The 19,778-nt window shown below is 46.1% G+C and overlaps 1 protein-coding gene across 1 annotated transcript; it reads right to left on the minus strand.

The window, feature by feature from the left end:
* Positions 1-9,068: 9,068 nt before the first annotated feature.
* MRPL9 (mitochondrial ribosomal protein L9) lies at positions 9,069-18,079 on the minus strand. Its single transcript, XM_049765948.1, has 6 exons — positions 17,756-18,079; positions 17,000-17,124; positions 16,393-16,443; positions 11,973-12,074; positions 9,636-9,719; positions 9,069-9,200 (listed from the first exon to the last, which is right to left on the minus strand). The coding sequence occupies exons 1-6, from the start codon at positions 18,033-18,035 to the stop codon at positions 9,072-9,074; spliced, it is 771 nt and encodes a 256-aa protein (XP_049621905.1). The 5' UTR covers positions 18,036-18,079; the 3' UTR covers positions 9,069-9,071.
* Positions 18,080-19,778: the final 1,699 nt, after the last annotated feature.

Raw genomic sequence — 19,778 nt, forward strand, 5'->3', positions numbered from 1 at the left:
AGTAGGGGTGCTATGATACATTCCACATATCTCCCATCATTCCTGAGAGCTCTAAACTTGCTGCTGTCACCTTGTTTGTATGCGGGAAACCCAATCTTCAACAGTATTGTAAATCATGGGGGGTCTTCAAAAGAGCTTGGACCCCACCTCCTCTACTGGCCTCTAGGCCTAGCAGCAGAAAGAAAGAAGGTTCGAGAACCTAGAGTTCTGGGGGCACTAGAAACCCCCGGGAAAATAACTGTGCATCTCTGCTGGGCTGATAAAAGTCAGACTGGATGGGAGCATTTGTTGTTGTTGCTCTGTTTGTTTGTTTGTTTTGGGATCACACCCTGCAGTGCTCAGGGGTTACTCCTGGTTCTGTACTCATAAATCGCTCCTGGCAAGCCCCAGGGACCATATGGGATGCTGGGATTCAAACCACCTGTCTGTCTTGGGTCGGCTGCTTGAATGGCAAATGCCCTACTGCTGTGCAATCTCTCTGGCAGATGGGAGTATTTGTGAGTTGAGCTTGCCCAGAGCTGGTGGCGATGTCCTCTGGAGTCTGGAGGAAGGACAGCAAGAAGGGGAAACTGAGTCAGTGCTGGGCTTCTGGACAGGAGACAAGTGAATATCCAAACATGTTTGCTGTTTTCCATCCATCACTGGGCTCTGTTTAACTTTGAGGCCAACATGAGGGGCTTCTTGGAAATGTAGAGAGTGGGCCTACTCTCTTGGGATCGGGGACCACAGGGCCAACCCCGTCATCCCCAGGATTGCTGTTCCTAGACAGGAGAGGGAGGCTGTGGCCAGAACCCCACAGCTTGGGCCTCTGCTGCCCCCTCATGGGGCATGAGAAATTCTGTCTCAGCTGGGGGAAAAGGAAGGTGGAAGGAATGGAAACAGCCACAAATTTAGATTCCTGGGGAGAGACAGATAATACAGTAGGGAGAGCAGTTGCTTGGCATGCTGTGGAGCTGGGTTCAATCCCCGGCATCCCATATGATCTTCAGGTCACCAGGAGTAACCCCTAAGTTTATGATTCAAAACCCATAAAACTAACAAAAATCTAGATTTCTGTAACCAAGATTTTTTTTAGGGGTTACAAAATCTAGGGCCTGAGCCTAAGCACCTTGTGTGTTTCCTTCTTGCAGGTGCCTGAAGAGGGCCCCAAGATCAGTGAAGCGGCTGAGGTGCTTTCTTGCTTCGATCTCTGGCTTTGCATTCAGTCCCTCTGAGCACCCGGATTATGGCCCCCAAACCAAATAAAGCGAAGAAAGAAACGTTGCAGGGTGAATCAATGATGTAGTCACTCGTTGAGTCAACAACTATTAGAACGCATAATCAGGTTGCAAAGTTTTGGAAATAAGACCTAGTCTTTCCTAGTAGTGTGCAGAGATGGTAGGTACAGTTGGTAGGGCATTTGCCTGGCATGCAAGTAACCTGGTTCAATCTCTGGCACCACCAGGGTTGGCACCACCAACTCTGTCAGGAATGACCCCTGAGCACAGTCAGTAGTATGAAAACACAACCAGGTATGGTATGGCCCCAAAGCTAAAGAAGCCAATCAAAAACAAAAACAAAACAAAATAAAAACATATTCTTTCCTCAAGAAACTTATAGTGAATGAAGACATCCAAGTATTGTAATCAGAGGCTGGAGGGATAGCACAGTGGGTAGAGTGTTTTCCTTACTGTTGACCTGGGTTTGATTTCTGGCACCCCATATGGTTCCCCCTGGAGCGATCCCTAAGTGCAGAGTCAGGAATAACCCCTGAGCATCCCTGGGTGTGAAGCAAAACCCACACACAGAAACAGAGACTGGTCATCACGTCTCATGAGTGAAATGTGGAGATGCGAGCCTAGCGGAGAACCCTCTCTTTACCAACCCCAACAACAACCAACATGGGTGATGGGGCGGCAGGAATCAGAAAACATTTCTCCACATGGGGAGTATATGTGGGAATCGTAGGCACGAGTTATTAATCTAATCCCTTTTCTCCCCATTATTCAATATTAATCAATTAATCATTACATTATTACATCTGAAAGGACATTCTTGTTTGTTTTGGGGCCACACTCAGCTATTCTTGGATCTGCCGGGGAAAGTCCTTCTAGAAGTTCTCCCTCATTCTTTTTCTTTGGGGGGGGGTGATGCTCAGGGGTTACTCCTGGCTCTGTGCTCAGAAATCGCTCCTGGCTTGGGGGACCATATGGGATGCCGGGGATTGAACCCATTTCTGTCCTGGGCCAGCCGAATGCAAGGCAAACACCATACTGCGATGCCATTGCTCCGCACCCCCCCCTCATTCTTGCCTCAGTTTTGAACACAGTTCAGGGCTATGGTCGACATTAGGTCTGCCACTAGAAGAAAGTGTTTTTTGTTTGTTTGTTTGTTTGTTTTTGTGGTTTTTGGGTCACACCTGGCAGTGCTCAAGGGTTATTCCTGGCTCCATGCTCAGAAATTGCTCCTGGCAGGCACGGGGGACCATATGGGACGCCGGGATTCGAACCGATGACCTCCTGCATGAAAGGCAAATGCCTTACCTCCATGCTATCTCTCCAGCCTCGAAGTGGTTTGATAATCACCTCTGCCTCGTGGAAGTGACTGAGGCACAGATGCTAGGAAATGTCTGCTTGAGAGCAGCTGGCCTCTAAACACACCGCACTTACATACATACATATAAACACATGTGCGCACTGAGGTATTCAGCATCCATGGGAATGTTTCCAAAGAACCACATGTGCTTTGCATGGACAACTTCTCACAGCCCTGTGAAAAAAGAACCACTTCTCAGCTTTGGTGAATGAACCCAGCTGCTGTTTCCAGGTGTGTGAGCACACCTGGCTGTGCTCTGAATTCAGGGGTCACTCCTGGTGGGGCTCAGGAAACTGCAGATATTAAAACCTGGGCTGGCCATGTACAAGGCAGATACGCTGCAGGTTAGGGGATTTAATTAATTAATTAATTAATTAGAGGCAAAAGGAGAGATGGAGCCAGAGAGATAGGACAGTGGGTGAGGCACTTTCTTTTTTTTCTTTTTTTGGTTTTTGGGCCACACTGGTGACGCTCAGAGGTTACTCCTGGCTCTGTGCTCAGAAATTGCCCCTGGCTTGGGGGACCATATGGGACTCTGGGAGATCACGGTCGTCCTAGGTTAGCATGCACAAGGCAGATGCCTTACGCCCTGTGCCACTGCTCTGGCCCCAGGGAGGCGCTTTCCTTGCATGCTCCAAAACTGGGTGTGATTACTGCCACCACATATGATTCCCTGAGATCTACTAGGAATAATCCCTTGTTGCAAGTCAACCCCTGAAGAGGTTGACTGATGGAGGAATGAGGATGAGGCCTTTCTCCTCCAGTTCGGACCACAGTTACCCTGTTCAGCCGACGGTTCTGAGGTGAAGCGGCGGGAAGAAGGCCAACAGGCAGTCAGGCTTCCGAAGAAAACAGCTCTTTATTCCGTGAAGAGGCCGAAGCCCAAAGGCCTAAGAATAGGCCCAGGAAAAAAAGCGCCCCCTGCCTTCCACAGACCCTTGCTTTTATCTCCCAGAATCAGGGACCACCCAATGGTGTGATCAGGTATCACCCAATGGTGGGAGCAGAATCAGGTACCACCCTAGGATGGGAGCAGAATGCCAGGTCCCACCCTAGGGTAGGACACAATCACCGATCAGGGTAGGGTCAGTAACATAATAATCCCATTAATATGTTTACATACAAAACAATCCCTGAGCACAGAGCCAAGAATAAGCTTGTTGACTGTGGCCTCAAAACAAAAAAATTATTTTTGCTTGTTTTTTTTTTTTTTTTGGGTATTATTACACCTGGCAATAATCATGGAAAACTCCTGGCATGACTCAGGGGACCATAAGGGCCATTGCTGGGGATTGAACCCAGGTTGGCACTGTGCAAGACAAGTGTCCTATCCATTGTACTGGGACCCTCGCCCATAGAAAGCAGTGCAAAGGGTTTTTACTTTGCATGTGGCTGACCTGGGTTCAGTCCCTGGCATCCCATATGGTCCCTTGAGCATCACCAGGAATAACCTCTAAGAGCAAAGCCAGGAGTAATCCCTGAGCACTGTTGGGTGTGTCCCCCCCCCCAAAAAAAACAAAGAATTTCACATAAATGAAATAATGTTTTGGGTTATTTTTGTTTGAAGTTCATACCTGGCAGTGCTCAGGTGCTACTCCTGGCTTTGCACTCAGGAGTAAATTTATTCCTGGTAGGTCCCGGAGAGATAGCACAGCGGCGTTTGCCTTGCCAGCAGCCGATCCAGGACCTAACGTGGTTGGTTCGAATCCGGGTGTCCCATAGGGTCCCCCGTGCCTGCCAGGAGCTATTTCTGAGCAGACAGCCAGGAGTAACCCTTGAGCACCGTTGGGTGTGGCCCAAGAACCAAATAAATAAATAAATAAATAAAAATTTATTCCTGGTAGTGCTCGGTGAACTCTATGGAGTGCCAGGGGTTGAACCCAGGTTAGCTGTGTGAGGCAAGCACTAGACTTGCTGTACTGTTATTGCTGTCACCCGAACGGAATGATGTTTTTTTTTGTTTTTTTTTTTTTGTTTTTTTTTTTTTGTTTTTTGGGCCACACCCTGTGACGATCAGGGGTTACTCCTGGCTATGCGCTCAGAAGTTGCTCCTGGCTTCTTGGGGGACCATATGGGACGCTGGGGGATCGAACCGTGGTCCGTCCTAGGCTAGCGCAGGCAAGGCAGGCACCTTACCTCCAGCGCCACCGCCCGGCCCCAGAATGATGTTTTAATCAATATTTCGTCCTTATTTTGTGTCTTTATTTTGTTCAGTATGATTCTATTGCTTACACAACAGTTAATAGGCATTCAGATGTTATCACTGGGGGAATAAAGGTTAGGTAATCATCAACATATGAGTAACTTCTCATTCTCTTTAGTAAATGTTTAGGTACAAATTCCCTGAAATAGTTTTTGTCTCACTTTGTAAGGAATTGCCAAATCTTTCTACATTCCTACCAGCTAGTTTCTCTGCATTCTTCTTAGTATTTGACATTGTTATAATTTTTATTTTAGTCCTTCTGATAGCTTACAGTGCTATTTCATTGTGAGTTTTTATTTATTTTTTTTAATTTTGGGGCCACATCCGATGGTGCTTAGGGGTTACTCCTGGTTCCGAGCTCAGAAATCGCTCCTGGCAGACTCCGGGGACTATAGAGGAAGCTAGAGATGGAAACCAGGTCAGTCGAGTGCAAGGCAAATGCCCTACCCACTCTCCGATCGCTGGCCCCTTGTTGTGGTTTTAATTAGTTTGATGGCTGATTGTTAAGCATCTTATTTTTTATTTTTTTGGTTTTGGGGTCACACCCGGCAGCGCTCAGGGGTTCCTTCTGGCTCTACACTCAGAAATTGCTCCTGGCAGGCTCGGGGGACCATATGGGATACTGGGATTCGAACCACCAACCTTCTGCATGCAAGGCAAATGCCCTACTGCTGTGCTATCTCTCTGGCCCCAGCATCTTATTTTTAAAAATATTCTTTTAGATGAAATATAGTCATGTCTTCTATTTTCAGATTGGGTTGCTTGTGGATTTTTTTGGTGTGTGTGTGTGTGTGTGTGTGTGTGTGGTGTGTGTGTGTGTGTGTGTGTGTGTGTGTGTGTGTGTGTGTGTGTGTGTGTGTGTGTGTGTGTAATACTTCTAAGGACTTGGGATGCTGAAGATCTAACTCAGGTTGGCTGCATGCAAAGTCAACACCCTAATTGCTCCAATTTATTTTTGTTCACATGTGGCTGTGCCCAGGTTTGACTTCTTGCTCTGAGCTCAGGGATCACTCTTAGTAGCCCAGGGAAACCATCTGCAGTGCCAGGGATTGAACCTGGGTCTCTTGTGTGCAAGGCAGCGCCCTACCCACTGTACTAGCTGCCTCCACCGATTTGTCTTATCAATCCTTTTTTCGGGTTTGTTTTTGGGCCACACCCGGCAGCACTCAGGGGTTACTCAGAAATTGCTCCTGGCAGGCTTGGGGATGCGGGGATTTGAACCACCGTCCTTCTTCATGCAAGGCAAACACCCTACCTTCATGCTATCTCTCCAGTCCCTTATCAATCAATTCAATTGATTCTTCTTCCAATAGTCTGCTCTTCATTCCATTGATTTGGATTTTGGATCACACCTGTAATGCTCAGGGGTTACTCCTGGCTCTGCACTCAAGAACCAGTCCTGGCCATATATGATGCTGGAGACTGAACCTGGGTGGGCTGTGAGCAAGGCTAGTGCCCTACCTGCTGTACTATCTCTCTGGCCCATTTTTTTTTAAACTGGTGTTTATGGGGGCTGGAGTGATAGCACAGTGGATAGGGTGCTAGTCTATTCATCAGTTAATATTAATATTACTTAATTAATATTGAGCTGGATTTAATCCCCCGAAGCCCATATGGTCCCACTAGTCTGCCACACAAGGCAGTGTTCATGGCTTATTTCTGGCTCTGCATTAAGAACCCTGAGTGTGACGGGCCCGGAGAGATAGCACAGTGGTGTTTGCCTTGCAAGCAGCCAATCCAGGACCAAAGGTGGTTGGTTCGAATCCCGGTGTCCCATATGATCCCCTGTGCCTGCCAGGAGCTATTTCTTTTTTTTTTTTTTTCTGAGGATAATTTTTTTATTATGAATTATGAGAACAAAAGATGCAAAGAAAGAGGATAAGGTAAAGTTACAGTGGAAGGACAATCACCCATAACATAATTATCAGAAGTCCCCTTGCTGATATCTTAACTTTGAACTTTCACCAAAGAAAGTTAAGATAAATAAAACAGAATCCATGTGCAATTACTTTGTCCCTCAAGTCCCCAGATTGTAGCACATTATAATATTTCTTAACACAGGAGCTATTTCTGAGCAGACAGCCAGGAGTAACCCCTGAGCACCGCCGGGTGTGGCCCAAAAACCAAAAAAAAAAAAAAAAAAGAACCCTGAGTGTCGGGCCCGGAGATTTAGCACAGTGGCATTTGCCTTGCAAGCAGCCGATCCAGGACCAAAGGTGGTTGGTTCGAATCCCGGTGTCCCATATGGTCCCCTGTGCCTGCCAGGAGCTATTTCTGAGCAGACATCCAAGAGTAACCCCTGAGCACTGCCGGGTGTGACCCAAAAACCAAAAACCAAAACCAAACCAAAACAAAACAAACAAAAAATAAAGAACCCTGAGTGTGGACCAAACCTCTTGCCCCCCACCCCCCAAAAAGTAGAAACCAATGTCTAAGCTGGTTTTACCCTCCCAAAGTTGCAGGACTTCTACTTGTCAACAATTGTTTCTTTTATTTATTGTCTGGGTTTTGGGCCACCCTTAGCAGTGCCCAGGGGTTATTATTTTTTTATTATTATTTTTTTGGGGGGTCACACCCGGCAGCGCTCAGGGGTTCCTCCTGGCTCTAGGCTCTGAAGTCTCTCCTGGCAGGCTCGGGGGACCATATGGGATGCTGGGATTCAAACCACCATCCTTATGCATGCAAGGCAAATGCCTTACCTCCATGCTATCTCTCTGGACCCTCAGGGGTCATTTCTGGCTCTGCACTCAGAAATCACTCCTGGCAGGCTTGGGGGACCATATGGGATACTGGGGTTCGAACCTGGGTTGGCCACATGGAAGGCATCACCCCATAACAATTGTTTTATACGGACAAGCCTACACAGTTTTACTTCATTGCCTGTCTGGACATCCATTTCACAACTACCCAACAATAAGTAGTCTCAAATCCTGTGATATAGAAACCATGTTTTTCTTTTTCAACATTTCTATAAATGATTTACAAATAGAACAAATTCCCCAGGGACTGTGATAATACAGCAGGTAGGGTACTAGCCTTACATGCAGCTGACCTGGGTTTGGTCCCGGGCATCCCATATAGTCCCCCAAGCACTGGCAGGATTGGTTCTTGAGTGTAGAGCCAGGAATAAGTCCTGAGCACCACCGATTATAGCCCCAGAGCGGAATCAAACCTTAAACACATCTTGCATTGAGGCTTTTTATTGCAGCTTCATTTTCTCCAATGATTAACCATAGGCCTTAGAGTTCCACAAGGAATCCATTCAGTGACTTTATCATAAATAGAGCTTATTAGAATTCTTTTTTTGAGGAGGCCACAGCTGGTCTGTGCTCAGGGCTTCTTCGTGGCTCTGCATTTAAGGATCATTCCTGGTGGGCTGGAGGGACCAGATAGGATACTGGGTATTGAATTTGGGCTGGCTACAAGCAAAGCAAGATCCTTGCTGTACTATCACTGTAAGGAATCATATGTTAGCAATCAAACCTGGGTCTGGCTGTATGCAAGGCAAGTGCCCTTTTTGCTATATATACTTCTCTTTGGCCCAATACATTCTTTTCTTTTTTGGGGGGACACACACCCAGTGATGCTCAGGGGTTCCTCCTGGCTATACGCTCAGAAATCACTCCTGGCTTGTGGGACCATATGGGATGCCTGGGGATCAAACCGAAGTCCATCCTAGGTTAGCACATGCAAGGCAAACACCTTACTGTCTGCGCCGAAGCTCTAACCCTGTGTTCTTTTCTTTTTTGGGGGCCACCTGGCAATGCTCAGGGTTATTCCTGGCTCATACTTAGGAACTACTACTGATAGTGCTCAGGGGGGCCTTTCAGAATATAGGATGTCAGATTGACTGTGTGCAAGGCATCTTCTTTCCACCTCTTCTTTAGCAGTGGAGCCTCAGTGAACCAAGAAGACACCCCATTTGTCCTACACCCAATTCAAGAATCACAGTCAACACCGCCTAAGAATATTATATCTTTATTTCTGAGAAAAATTCAGTTGGACGGTGAATGATGGGCCAAGTTCGATACAAGGAGACAAGGCTACTTCTTCCTATGTTCCAGTGAGTTCCAACAGAGGAAGAGACAAATAAGATCTTGATCTTCTGCTGCTTTTCTCTTCATTCAAACTACAGCCCAGTAGCTGAAGCAACACGGGCCTAGCAAGGTTGACTGTGCTGAGAGATGATGTGAGAACTTAAGCAGGTCCCTGGGGGGTTGACTGGGCTTGGTGGAATCAGGGTGCTGGTCTGTCTGTGTCCCTGTACCGTCATCCATGAGAATGAACGCTCAGGTCACCTGGAGCTGTTCAGGGCAGCTCCTCTGGCAGCTTGCTGGGCTAACCAGTGCTTGTATCGCTTCGTTTTGGGCCTTTCAAAATTCACCACCGACATAGGGACCCTCACGGTGTCAATTCCATTTACCTGCACACAAAACAAAATTTGGTTTTGTTTTGATTTGAAGAAATCCGACAGATTGGTGTCAACAGCACCGAATCTTTTTTTTTTTTTGGTTTTTGGGTCACACCCAGTGATGCTCAGGGGTTACTCCTGGCTCTGCACTCAGAAATCACTCCTGGCTTGGGGGGACCATATGGGACACCGGGGGATTGAACCACTGTCCGTCCTAGATTAGAGAATGCCACGCAAACGCCGTACCACTTGTGCCACCGCTCTGGCTCCTCAGTTTGGTTCTTTACGGTTATAAAAAGGACACAAACACAGTTCGGTTTTTAGCACTGCATGGTCCCCAAAACAACACTGGGATGGGGTGGCTCTGGTGGCCCCAGATGCCCCGGAGCAAGTGCTGCTTGGGGACTATCCCACCAAAAACATATATATACATGTACACACACTTACTGTCACGTCACACCAATACTCGCCCCACCGTGTTATGGACTCTTCTGGTAACTTCAATGCATGTGGGGCGACCACTATACCAAGCTGCAAAAAATAGCCAAGAGTCGTTCTGCTTCTCTGGCTGCCACAGCAGGCGACCTTAAAAGACAATTCTAAATTTTTTTTTTAGTTTGTTTTGTGTCATCTCCAGCAGTTCTCAGGGTTTACTCCTGGCACTGTGCTCAGGGGACCAGAAGTGATGCCAGGAAACAAACTTGGGTCAGCTATGTGCAAGGCAAACAAGCACCCCACCTGCTGTATCATTGCTCCAGCCCCTGGATTCTAGAATTTGCTGACCTGGGTTCAATTTCTAGCATCCCACATGGTCATGTGGGCCAGGTAGGAGTAATTCCTGAAATGCAGAGCCATGAGTAACCCCTGAGCACAGCTAGGTGTGATAACCCCCCCCTCCCCAAAAACCCCTCTATAACTGGTGGCAAAGGATCTCAGTTCCAATTTCTCCTCATAAAGGAAGCTGGATTCACAAAGGCAACTATGGCCAAAGTAATCCATCCACTAAAATCAAAATCCGCCAGTGAGTCACAGTTCCTCATGACAGAAGAAATAAAACTATTTTTTCTGTCAGTTTTCAAATTTATGTGCCCAATATAAAAAAAATAGTGCTCGCCATCACTCCTGATTAGGGAAATGCAAATCAAAATAGCTGAGGGGTTAGAGTGGTAGTTGAGTGCTTAGGGTGCTTGCTTGAAGCCAACCTGGCTTCGACCCCTGTGCTCCGTATGATCCTCTGAGATTATCAGGAGTACTTCCAGAATATAGCCAGGAGTACATCCTGAGGATCACTGAATGTGGCTCCAAAATAAAATGATAACACTGATATACATTATCTCACACATGAGAGAATGGCACATATCAATAAATCTAGAAATAACCAGTGTTGTTGAAAATATGTGGAGAAGGAACCTTCAGCCACTGCTGGCAGGAATGTCTGGTTCAGGCTCTATGGAAAAGCAATAGCAATCTATACACAAAATAGCAATAAAATTCACATGGAACCAGCAATACCATTTCTTGGTACCTATACCCATAACACAAAACATTAATTCAAAAGTATATGCACCTATGTTCATAGCAATTGGTACAATAACCAAGATATGGAAGAGTATACAGCTTCTATAAGAACAAAAATAAAGCAATCTTCAGAAACATGAATGGAACGAAAGGTTACCATGCTGAGTGAAGTTAGGAGATGTATGATACAATATGATCTTGTCTGCCGTGTACAAGGTAAACACCTAACAGTCCCGGGAAACTGCCATTTACAATATTAAAAATCCTGGGGACAGAGAGATCACACAATGGTGGGGTGTTTGCCTTGCATGTGGCTGACCTGGGATGGACCTGGTTTGATTCCTGGATTCCCATATGGTTCTCCAGCCTGCCAGAGGCAATTTCTGAGTGCAGAGTCAGGAGTAACTTCTGAGCGCCACCAGGGGTGACCCAAAAACCAATCAATCAAGTTAAAAAAATTTTTTTTTTACAAATCCAGTACCTGGGGAATGGAAGGGAGATGCCCAGAACAACAGTACAGTAGGTAGGGAATTTGTTTTGCATCCATCTGACCTGGATTCAATCTCTGGCATCCTATATGGTCCCCTGAGCCCACCAGAAATGATTCCAGAGTTCAGAGCCAAGAGTAAACCTCTGTGCACAGCCAGGTGTGGTCCCCAAATGGGGAAAGACAAAAAACAAAACAAAACAAAACACCCTAGTACCTCGATAGGAAAAAATAAAAGACTGCTCTTCCCTAGGATAATTTCCTTAATAATAGAAATTAAAATTTATATATGTGTACATTGCAATATTTCTTAGAAAGGCAAAGAAAACATAATGAAATACAAAGATAAAGGACCTCCAAACTTATACGGTCACTCTTTATTCTGTTCTTTGTTTTGGGGTCACACACGTGTTCATTCTGGCCCTGTATGCCCACTCTTTTTATTTTAATTCTTTATTGATTAATTGATTGGTTATTGGGCCACACCCAGCGATGATCAGGGACTACTCCTCGCCCTGCACTCAGAAATCACCACTGGCAGGCTGGGGGACCATATGGGATGCTGGGAATCGAACCAGGTCCTTCCACAGGGTTGGCTGCATGCAAGGCAAACGCCCTACTGTTGTGCTATCTCTCCGGCCCCTGTATGCCCACTCTTGATCCTAACCCTTAGCCATTTCATTCCTGCTATGCTTGGAACTGACCAAGATGACTTCCTGGACCCTAATAAGGGTATCAGTTCTGGCCAAGGGTCTAGTGATTTTTTGGGGGATACTCACATTTTTGAAGAAGTGGCGGGCAACTATTTCAGGATTTAGTTCCCACTTGACGTTGTTCTTCATCCCCACTTCCAGATGGCAACTTTTTAGAAATTTCACTGTCTGAGAGAAACAATAGGTATAAGACGGGTTAGAACTGTAACCCAAGGGCTGGAGAGATAGCATGGAGGTAGGGCGTTGGCCTTGCATGCAGAAGGACAGTGGTCGAATCCCGGCATCCCATAGGGTCCCCTGTGCCTGCCAAAGAGCAATTTCTGAGCGTAGAGCCAGGAGTAACCCCTGAGAGCTGCCGGGTGTGACCCAAAAACCAAAATAAAAAGAAAGAAAAAAAGAATTAGAACCCAAGAGCTGGAGTGATAGTACAGTGGGCAGGGCACTTGCCTTGCACACAGCCAATCCAGTTTCAATCCCCAACATCCCATCTGACTCCCCAAGCACTGCCAGGAGTCATTCTTGAACACCACCAGGTATGGCCCAAAACCAAATAAAGAAAAATAAGAACTGGAATCAAGGGGCCAGAGGGATAGCACAGTGGTAGGGCATTTGCATTGCATGTGACCGACCTGGGAGGGACCAGGTTCGATTCCTGTCATCCCATGTGGTCCCCCAGCCTGCCAGGAGTGATTTCTGAGTGCACAGCCAGGAGTAACCCCTGAGCACTTCTAGGTGTGGCCCCCAAACCAAACAACCAATCAATCAATCAATAAAGTTAAAAAAAAAGAATTGGAACCCAAGGAGAAAACATGCCATTAAGAGGCAAAGGACAGGAAAAGAATTTCTGTCTTGAATTGGATCAGTGAGAAGAGGAAAGGAAGGGCGAGAACATTCTAACCATCCCAAAACTCAAGTAGTCAAGAATGACTTGGGGGACTGTGCTGGGCTCACATGGTCCAAAGGAGGACCAGGACCCTCAGGAGTTACTCCTGGCTATGTGCTCAGAAATTGCTCCTGGCTTGGGGGAACATATGGGATGCCGGGGGATCGAACCATGGTCAGTCATAGGCTAGTGATGGCAAGGCAGACCTTACCGCTCTGCGCCACCGCTCTGGCCCCTCAAGGCAGTTTTCTTTCTGCTGAAGGAGACTGGCCTGTTTGGGCCTTATCAAACAGTACTTATCATGAAGTACTCTGTATAATGTGCTGGGGCTTGCTCTTGAAGGTGCTCAGAGCACCACGCAGTGACTGAACCTGGCTATTGACCCTGGACTCTCCCTCTAGCCCTGGAGTGACTGCCAGAAGCCATTTTCACCAACGCTGTGGGCTTCCAATCCTATCCCCACAACAGGAAGAATTCACCTGAGGAGGACAGCTTCCAGCTTCCCGGTGAGCGACAACCAAAGAATACCTCAGTGGAAAAAAAAGAGCGCCGCAGCTGCACACTTCTAGAATATGAACCCCATCATAACATGTAGTAAGAAACACACTACGAGTGTGGCAATGGGGAAAAAATGCAGGACAACAGCATGCAGAGAGAATCAATCAAGATGGCAGCTCTGATGACCCAAATAATGCCAACCACTTAATGAACCTCTCAGATAAGGAGTTTAGAATAGAAATATGGAGGATGTTCCTAGAATTCAAAGAAAGCACAAATCGATTTGATCAGACCACAAAGATGGAAATCAGAAAACTCCAAACTGAAATAATGGGACTGAAAAACTCAGCAGATGAAATAAAATGATCAGACAACGAAAAAAATACTCAAAGAATGCAAACAGATGAAAAGAGAAGTCTTTGATAAATTCAACAGAAATAACATGAGAACCATTGGAGTCCCAGGGCCCAGAAAGTAGATCCCAAGGAAGCATCAACAGTTAAGAACATCATCACAGAAAAACTCCCAGAGCTAAAGACTGCATGCAATCAAATCCTGCATGCCCTAAGAATGCTGGCTAGAAAAGACCCGAAGAAAACACCCCAAGACACACAATGATAAGTCCCACAGATAAAGAATACTAAAAGCAGCAAGATCCAAAAGGGAAATTATGGGGCTGGAGAGATAGCATGGAGGTAAAGTGTTTGCCTTGCATGCAGAAGGTCGGTGGTTCGAGTCCCAGCATCCCAGATGTTCCTCCGAGCCTGCCCGGAGCAATTTCTGAGCGTAGAACCAGGAGGAAACCCTAAGTGCTGCCAGGTGTAACCCCAAAACCAAAATAAACAAACAAAAAAAAAACCATACTTCAACAGGGGCAGAAGCAATAGCACAGTGAATAGGGTGTTTGCCTTGAATGTGGTCAACCCCGGTTCAATCCCCAGCATCCCATAGGTTTTTGACCGAGCATATCAGGAGGCACCCCTGAGCATCACTAACTGCGTGCCAGAGTCTGAGGAACCCCAGACCTGCCAGAGGCTGACCATGATGTTTCCTTAAGCCTGTTTTTTAATAAACAGGAAGGATAGAGAGGCCTGGGGCTTTATGATACTGGGAGAGGGAGAAAGGAGGACAAAGAGCTGCATTTGGTACAAGGTAAGGTCAGATGGAGGGCCAGGTAAACAAGGCAAAAGGATAAACCATCCAGGAGCAAACAGGTGAAGTAGGTAGGAACCAGAAGCAAGCTGCATCCAGGAATAGAAACTGGCTGCTGCACAAACTGCCTTTCACAACATCCACCACCAAGCCTCACTCGGATGGGGTTTTATACCTCCAAACTGCCAGCCAATGACAATTGGTTAAGGACCTTCTTTTTCTTTTCGTTTTTGGGCTATACCCAGTGATGCTTAAGGGCTACTCCTGGCTCTGCGCTCAGAAATCGCTCCTGGCAGGCTCAGGGGACCATATGGGATTCAAACCACAGTCTCCTGGGTTGGCCTAGTGCAAGGCAATGCTCTACCGCTGTGCTATTCCTCTGATCCTTTAAGGTCCTTCTAAAAAGAAGCAGATCTCTTATGGCTGCTGCTGGGGTGTTATAGGGGTAATAGAGTAATGTAGGGTAAGAGGTGTGGCCCAAAAACCAAAACAAAAAAAGAACATACTTAAACATACATATACTTTCCTTTCTTTAAAAAAAAAAAACCACACCCTTTCCCTGAGGCTGAATAGATGGAAGAATGAAGATGCTTGCCTTACATAGAGCCAACCCTATTTTAATCCTTGACACCCCTATGATCTGAAAAGGGCCAGAAGTGATCCCCAGCACAAAGCCAGAAGTCAGCCCTATTTGTTAACAAAACACACACCCCCTCAAAAAAGAGAAAACTCTCCCATCTTCCAGACTTCTCCAAAGCACAGTGCATCTATTTAGTGCCATGGAGAAAAGACCCTCTCAATCATCCTAGTCTATTCTGGTCCATGTCATTCATACTTTTTGGTCTAGAGCCTCAAACATCACCTTCTAATTCATAGGTTTACTGTTTTTTATTTTTAGTTTTTTGGTTTTTGGGTCACACCCGGTGACACTCAGGGGTTACTCCTGGCTATGTGCTCAGAAATCGCTCCTGGCTTGGGAGACCATATGGGATGTTGGGGATCGAACCCAGGTCTGTCCAGGGTCAGCCACATGCAAGGCAAACGCCCTACCGCTGTGCTATCGCTCCAGCCCCTAATCCACAGGTTTTTATGTGTCTATGTTCTCTCCAATATGTCTGTAAATGGCCCTGAAGATAAGAGTTTCCATTTTCGCCTTTGCTTGAGAGCTGGTGCCCAGACTGGGATCTCCCTCACAGACCACTGACTGCCATCTCTGTGCTTCCTTTGCCCTCGAACTCTGGGTGTGCCATCAGAACTAATTCAAAAAGCATCTCAGGAACAGGATGCCAGAGCCATAGTACCTGATGTGATGTTGGCCTTGCAGGTAGCCAACAGGTTTGATCTCTTGTGCCTGATATGGTCCCCAGAGCAAATTCCAAATGATCCTGAATGCAGAGCCAGGATAAACCCCCGAAAGTCGCTGGGTATAGCCCCCCACAAAAACAAACAGGAAGCCTCTCAGGAAGAAGCTTGTGAGTCCTATAGGTTTCCAATAAATATTCTTTTTTTTTGTTTTTTGGGCCACACCTGGCAATGCTCAGGGGTTACTCCTGGCTGTCTGCTCAGAAATAGCTCCTGGCAGGCACGGGGGACCATATGGGACATCGGGATTCGAACCAACCACCTTAGGTCCTGGATTGGCTGCTTACAAGGCAAACACCGCTGTGCTATCTCTCCGGGCCCTCCAATAAATATTCTATTTTTTAAAATTTATTTAAAGAAAATGCATCACATAGTTGACATAACTGATCATAATACGTATGTTTTAGGAAGACCAAAAGCAACAGGATTTTAAAAAAATAGAAAATCAAAAGAAAAACTAAAGATATGGAAGAGAAAGGAAAGAAGAAAAAGTTAAGTAGCAAGTATATTTTTTGAAAATTATGGAATCACCAATGAACTCATTCAAGCACTAGCAGAAAGTCCAATAAATGTTCTGTACATTTTACTCACCGCCTCTCCTGCCTTGGTCTGCAGCTTCTCCAATTTTCCTTCTTGTCTCATCTAGAACAATAAAATAATGTTATGAAAGAAAATGATTCTTTTAGTCCATGATAAAAAAAAAAATCAACCCACGTTTTTATGCTGGGCTTGTGGATTGATTTCCACTCTGGTGTCTACTTCACTTCCAAAGTATTCATCAGATGAAAGGAAAGTGCTAGAAAAATATTCATTAGCTGGGGACAGAGAGATAGTACAGCAGTAGAAGGGCATTTGCCTTGCAAGTGGCTGACTCAGGACTGATGTTTATTCGAACTCAGGCATCCCGTATGGCTCCCCAAGCCTGCCAGGAGCGATTTCTGAGTGCAGAGCCAGGAGTAACCCGAGTGCCGCCAGGTGTGGCCCCAAAACAAAACAAAAAATAAATAAAAAATATTCATTATTTATTTTATTTTTTAATTTTATGGGGGGAAAAGTGGATCATATCCAACTGTGTTTGGAGTTACTCCTGGTTCTGTGCTGTCAACCTTCTGTGATAGCCAGGCCTTGGCAGCAATGACCTTTTCTACATATTTTATTTAATCTTATTCCTATTCTTTCATAGTTCCTCAGAGCTCACCCGTCTTTCCTCTTCGAATAGTTTCTTATTTTCGGGGGATGCGTAGACGGCCAGGCCTTGAGGCAGCAGCCGGTTGCGGCCCAGGGATTTCTTCACTGACACCAAATCACCCCGGACTCCGAGCTCTGCCAGGAGAGAATAGGAGAGACAATGGAGCCAAAGCATAAGGGGGGGGGGGTTCTAATGACTTTGGGGGGTTAATCAAACATTCCTAATTCAATCAATTAATTAGGGGTCATGGGGGGGCAACATGGAACAAGACTTAAGACTGCTATTTTTTGGGGGAGGGCAATACCTGGTGGGCTCTGCCAGAAGAGACAGTGGATCCAAAGCATAAATGGGGGGGGATTTCTACTGACTTGGGGGGCTGATAAAACATTCCTAATTAAATTAATTAATTAGGGATCATGGGGGCAACATGGAACAAGACTTAAGACTGCTATTTTTGGGGGGAGGGCAATACCTGGAGGGCTCTGCCAGAAGAGACAGTGGATCCAAAGCATAAATGTGGGGGGGGATTTCTACTGACTTGGGGAGCTAACCAAACATTCCTAATTAAAGGAATTAATTAGGGGTCATGGGGAGGCAACATGGAACAAGACTTAAGACTGCTTTTTTTTGGGGGGTGGAGGCAATATCTGGAGGTGCTCATGGCTTACACCTGGCCTGCACTCCCTCAAGGGGTTAGTTCTGGGAGGATCTGGGGGAACCCTATGCAAGTGAGATTTGGGGGTTCGACTCCCAGCCCGGCCTCACCTTCCACGGACTGTGTGAGCAGCAGCTGCAGGGGCTCCTGGGGTCGGTGCTTGGTGTCCTCCAGCAGCCGGTACACCCGGTGTCTCCTGCGCAGTCTTGGGGTTCGGCCCAATTGGGCCAACGGTACCGACCACCAGCGTTCCACGATCACTGTGTCCCGCTGGACTGACAGGCCGAACCTGCGATCTGGGACCAGGGAGGTGCCAGGCCGGGGGAGCAGACGCCGGCCCAGGGCACCCAGGCCCGGAATCAGGCCCCAAACCAGGCCAGGTGCCCCCATGTTCTGCCCTGGGAAGGGCCAGGCCGGAACCAGCAGAATGCAAAGCACCCCAAGTCTCCTCCCCTTCCTCCCCACTCTCCTCCCCTTTCTCCTCCTCTTCCTGCCCCTTCTGTCTCTCTTCCCTTCCCTACCCTCCAAGAGCTGCTGCCTGTTTGGGCTTTCTCTTTCTTTTCTAGAATTAGACACAGTTTATGACATGAAATCAAAATTAAATTGAATTTAAACAGATAAAAGGATTAGCAACATTTTATGAAATGAAATAAAATAAGCATTCCATTGAATTTGAAAATAAAAAATGAAATAATCATTTTCTATGAAATGCAACCCTTTCATGATTGACTTCATGAAAGGATTCATTACAATGGAACATGGCATGAAATATTAAGTCGAATGAACATGGGATTGAATTCAAATGCATACATGAACTAGACTTTTTATGACATGAAACGATCAAATGATTCATTTTATTAAAGGATTAAGATGGAACATGAAATAGTCATTAAATGAAATAAACGTTTTATGAAAATAGCATTGGTGACATTACATTTATATATATATTTAAATATTATAATATTAAATTTTTATATATTACTAGAAATGAAACCAAGACTACAATCTAGGTCAGACACTCAAGGAAAAGACACATATAGATGTCTATCTAATAAATAAAATTGATTAAGCTATTTTTTCTTGGATGGTGTGGGCAGCCCCAAACTGCCCCAACCAACAGTTTTGGTTTTTCTGATTTCCATTCTGATGGTTCTTTGATGGTTTGCGTGCTCCGTGGGGGCTAATAGATCGTTTCTGACTGATGAATTAACCATTAATTAATCAGTCCATTAATTAGTGTTCATGGGGGGGGGCAACACAGAACAAGACTTAGACTGCTTTTTTGGGGGGGCTGGGGGCAATACCTGGATGTGCTCATGGGGTGGGGAGGGATGGAGGTGTTTGGGGATACGACCTGGTTCCTCTTGCAAAGCTGTACTGCAGAGCTCGATCATAATGATGAATAGCAATCATTAGGATATTTATTTATCATTGTATTCATAAACCAATCAATTTTAATCATTGTATAATGATGATATATCAATTTGACAGTATGATACTATTTATGTGATTATATATATGTTTGGTTTTTGGGTCACACTCAGCAGCGCTCAGAGGTCACTCCTGGCTCTATGCTCAGAAACCACTCCTGGCAGGTTCGGGGGACTATATGGGATGCCGGGATTCGAACCACCGTCCTTCTGCATGCAAGGCAAACATCCTACCTCCATGCTCTCCGGCCTTGAATATGATATTATTTATGATACTCTGATATTATTATTATTATTTTTGTTTTGGTTTGGTTTTTGGGCCACACCCGGCGATGCTCAGGGGTTACTCCTGGCTGTCTGCTCAGAAATAGCTCCTGGCAGGCACGGGGGACCATAGGGGACACCGGGATCGAACCAACCACCTTTGGTCCTGGATCGGCTGCTTGCAAGGCAACGCCGCTGTGCTATCTCTCCGGACCCACTCTGATATTATTTATTATTATGCCTTACGCGCACAGTGCTACTGCAGTCATGCACCACCTACAAAAACAAAAAGAGACCCAAAAACACATTTCCAGAAAGCAGTGACAAGCCTTTCTCCCGCCTGCACAAAGATACAGTTTGATTCCAGGTTTGATTCCCAGAAATCACATCTCCAACACTCCCTGAGTGCCCTGAACACGACTGCCTGTCCCAAAAGAAA

The sequence above is a fragment of the Suncus etruscus genome, chromosome 19, assembly GCF_024139225.1.
Source record: "Suncus etruscus isolate mSunEtr1 chromosome 19, mSunEtr1.pri.cur, whole genome shotgun sequence".
Lineage (NCBI taxonomy): Eukaryota > Metazoa > Chordata > Mammalia > Eulipotyphla > Soricidae > Suncus > Suncus etruscus.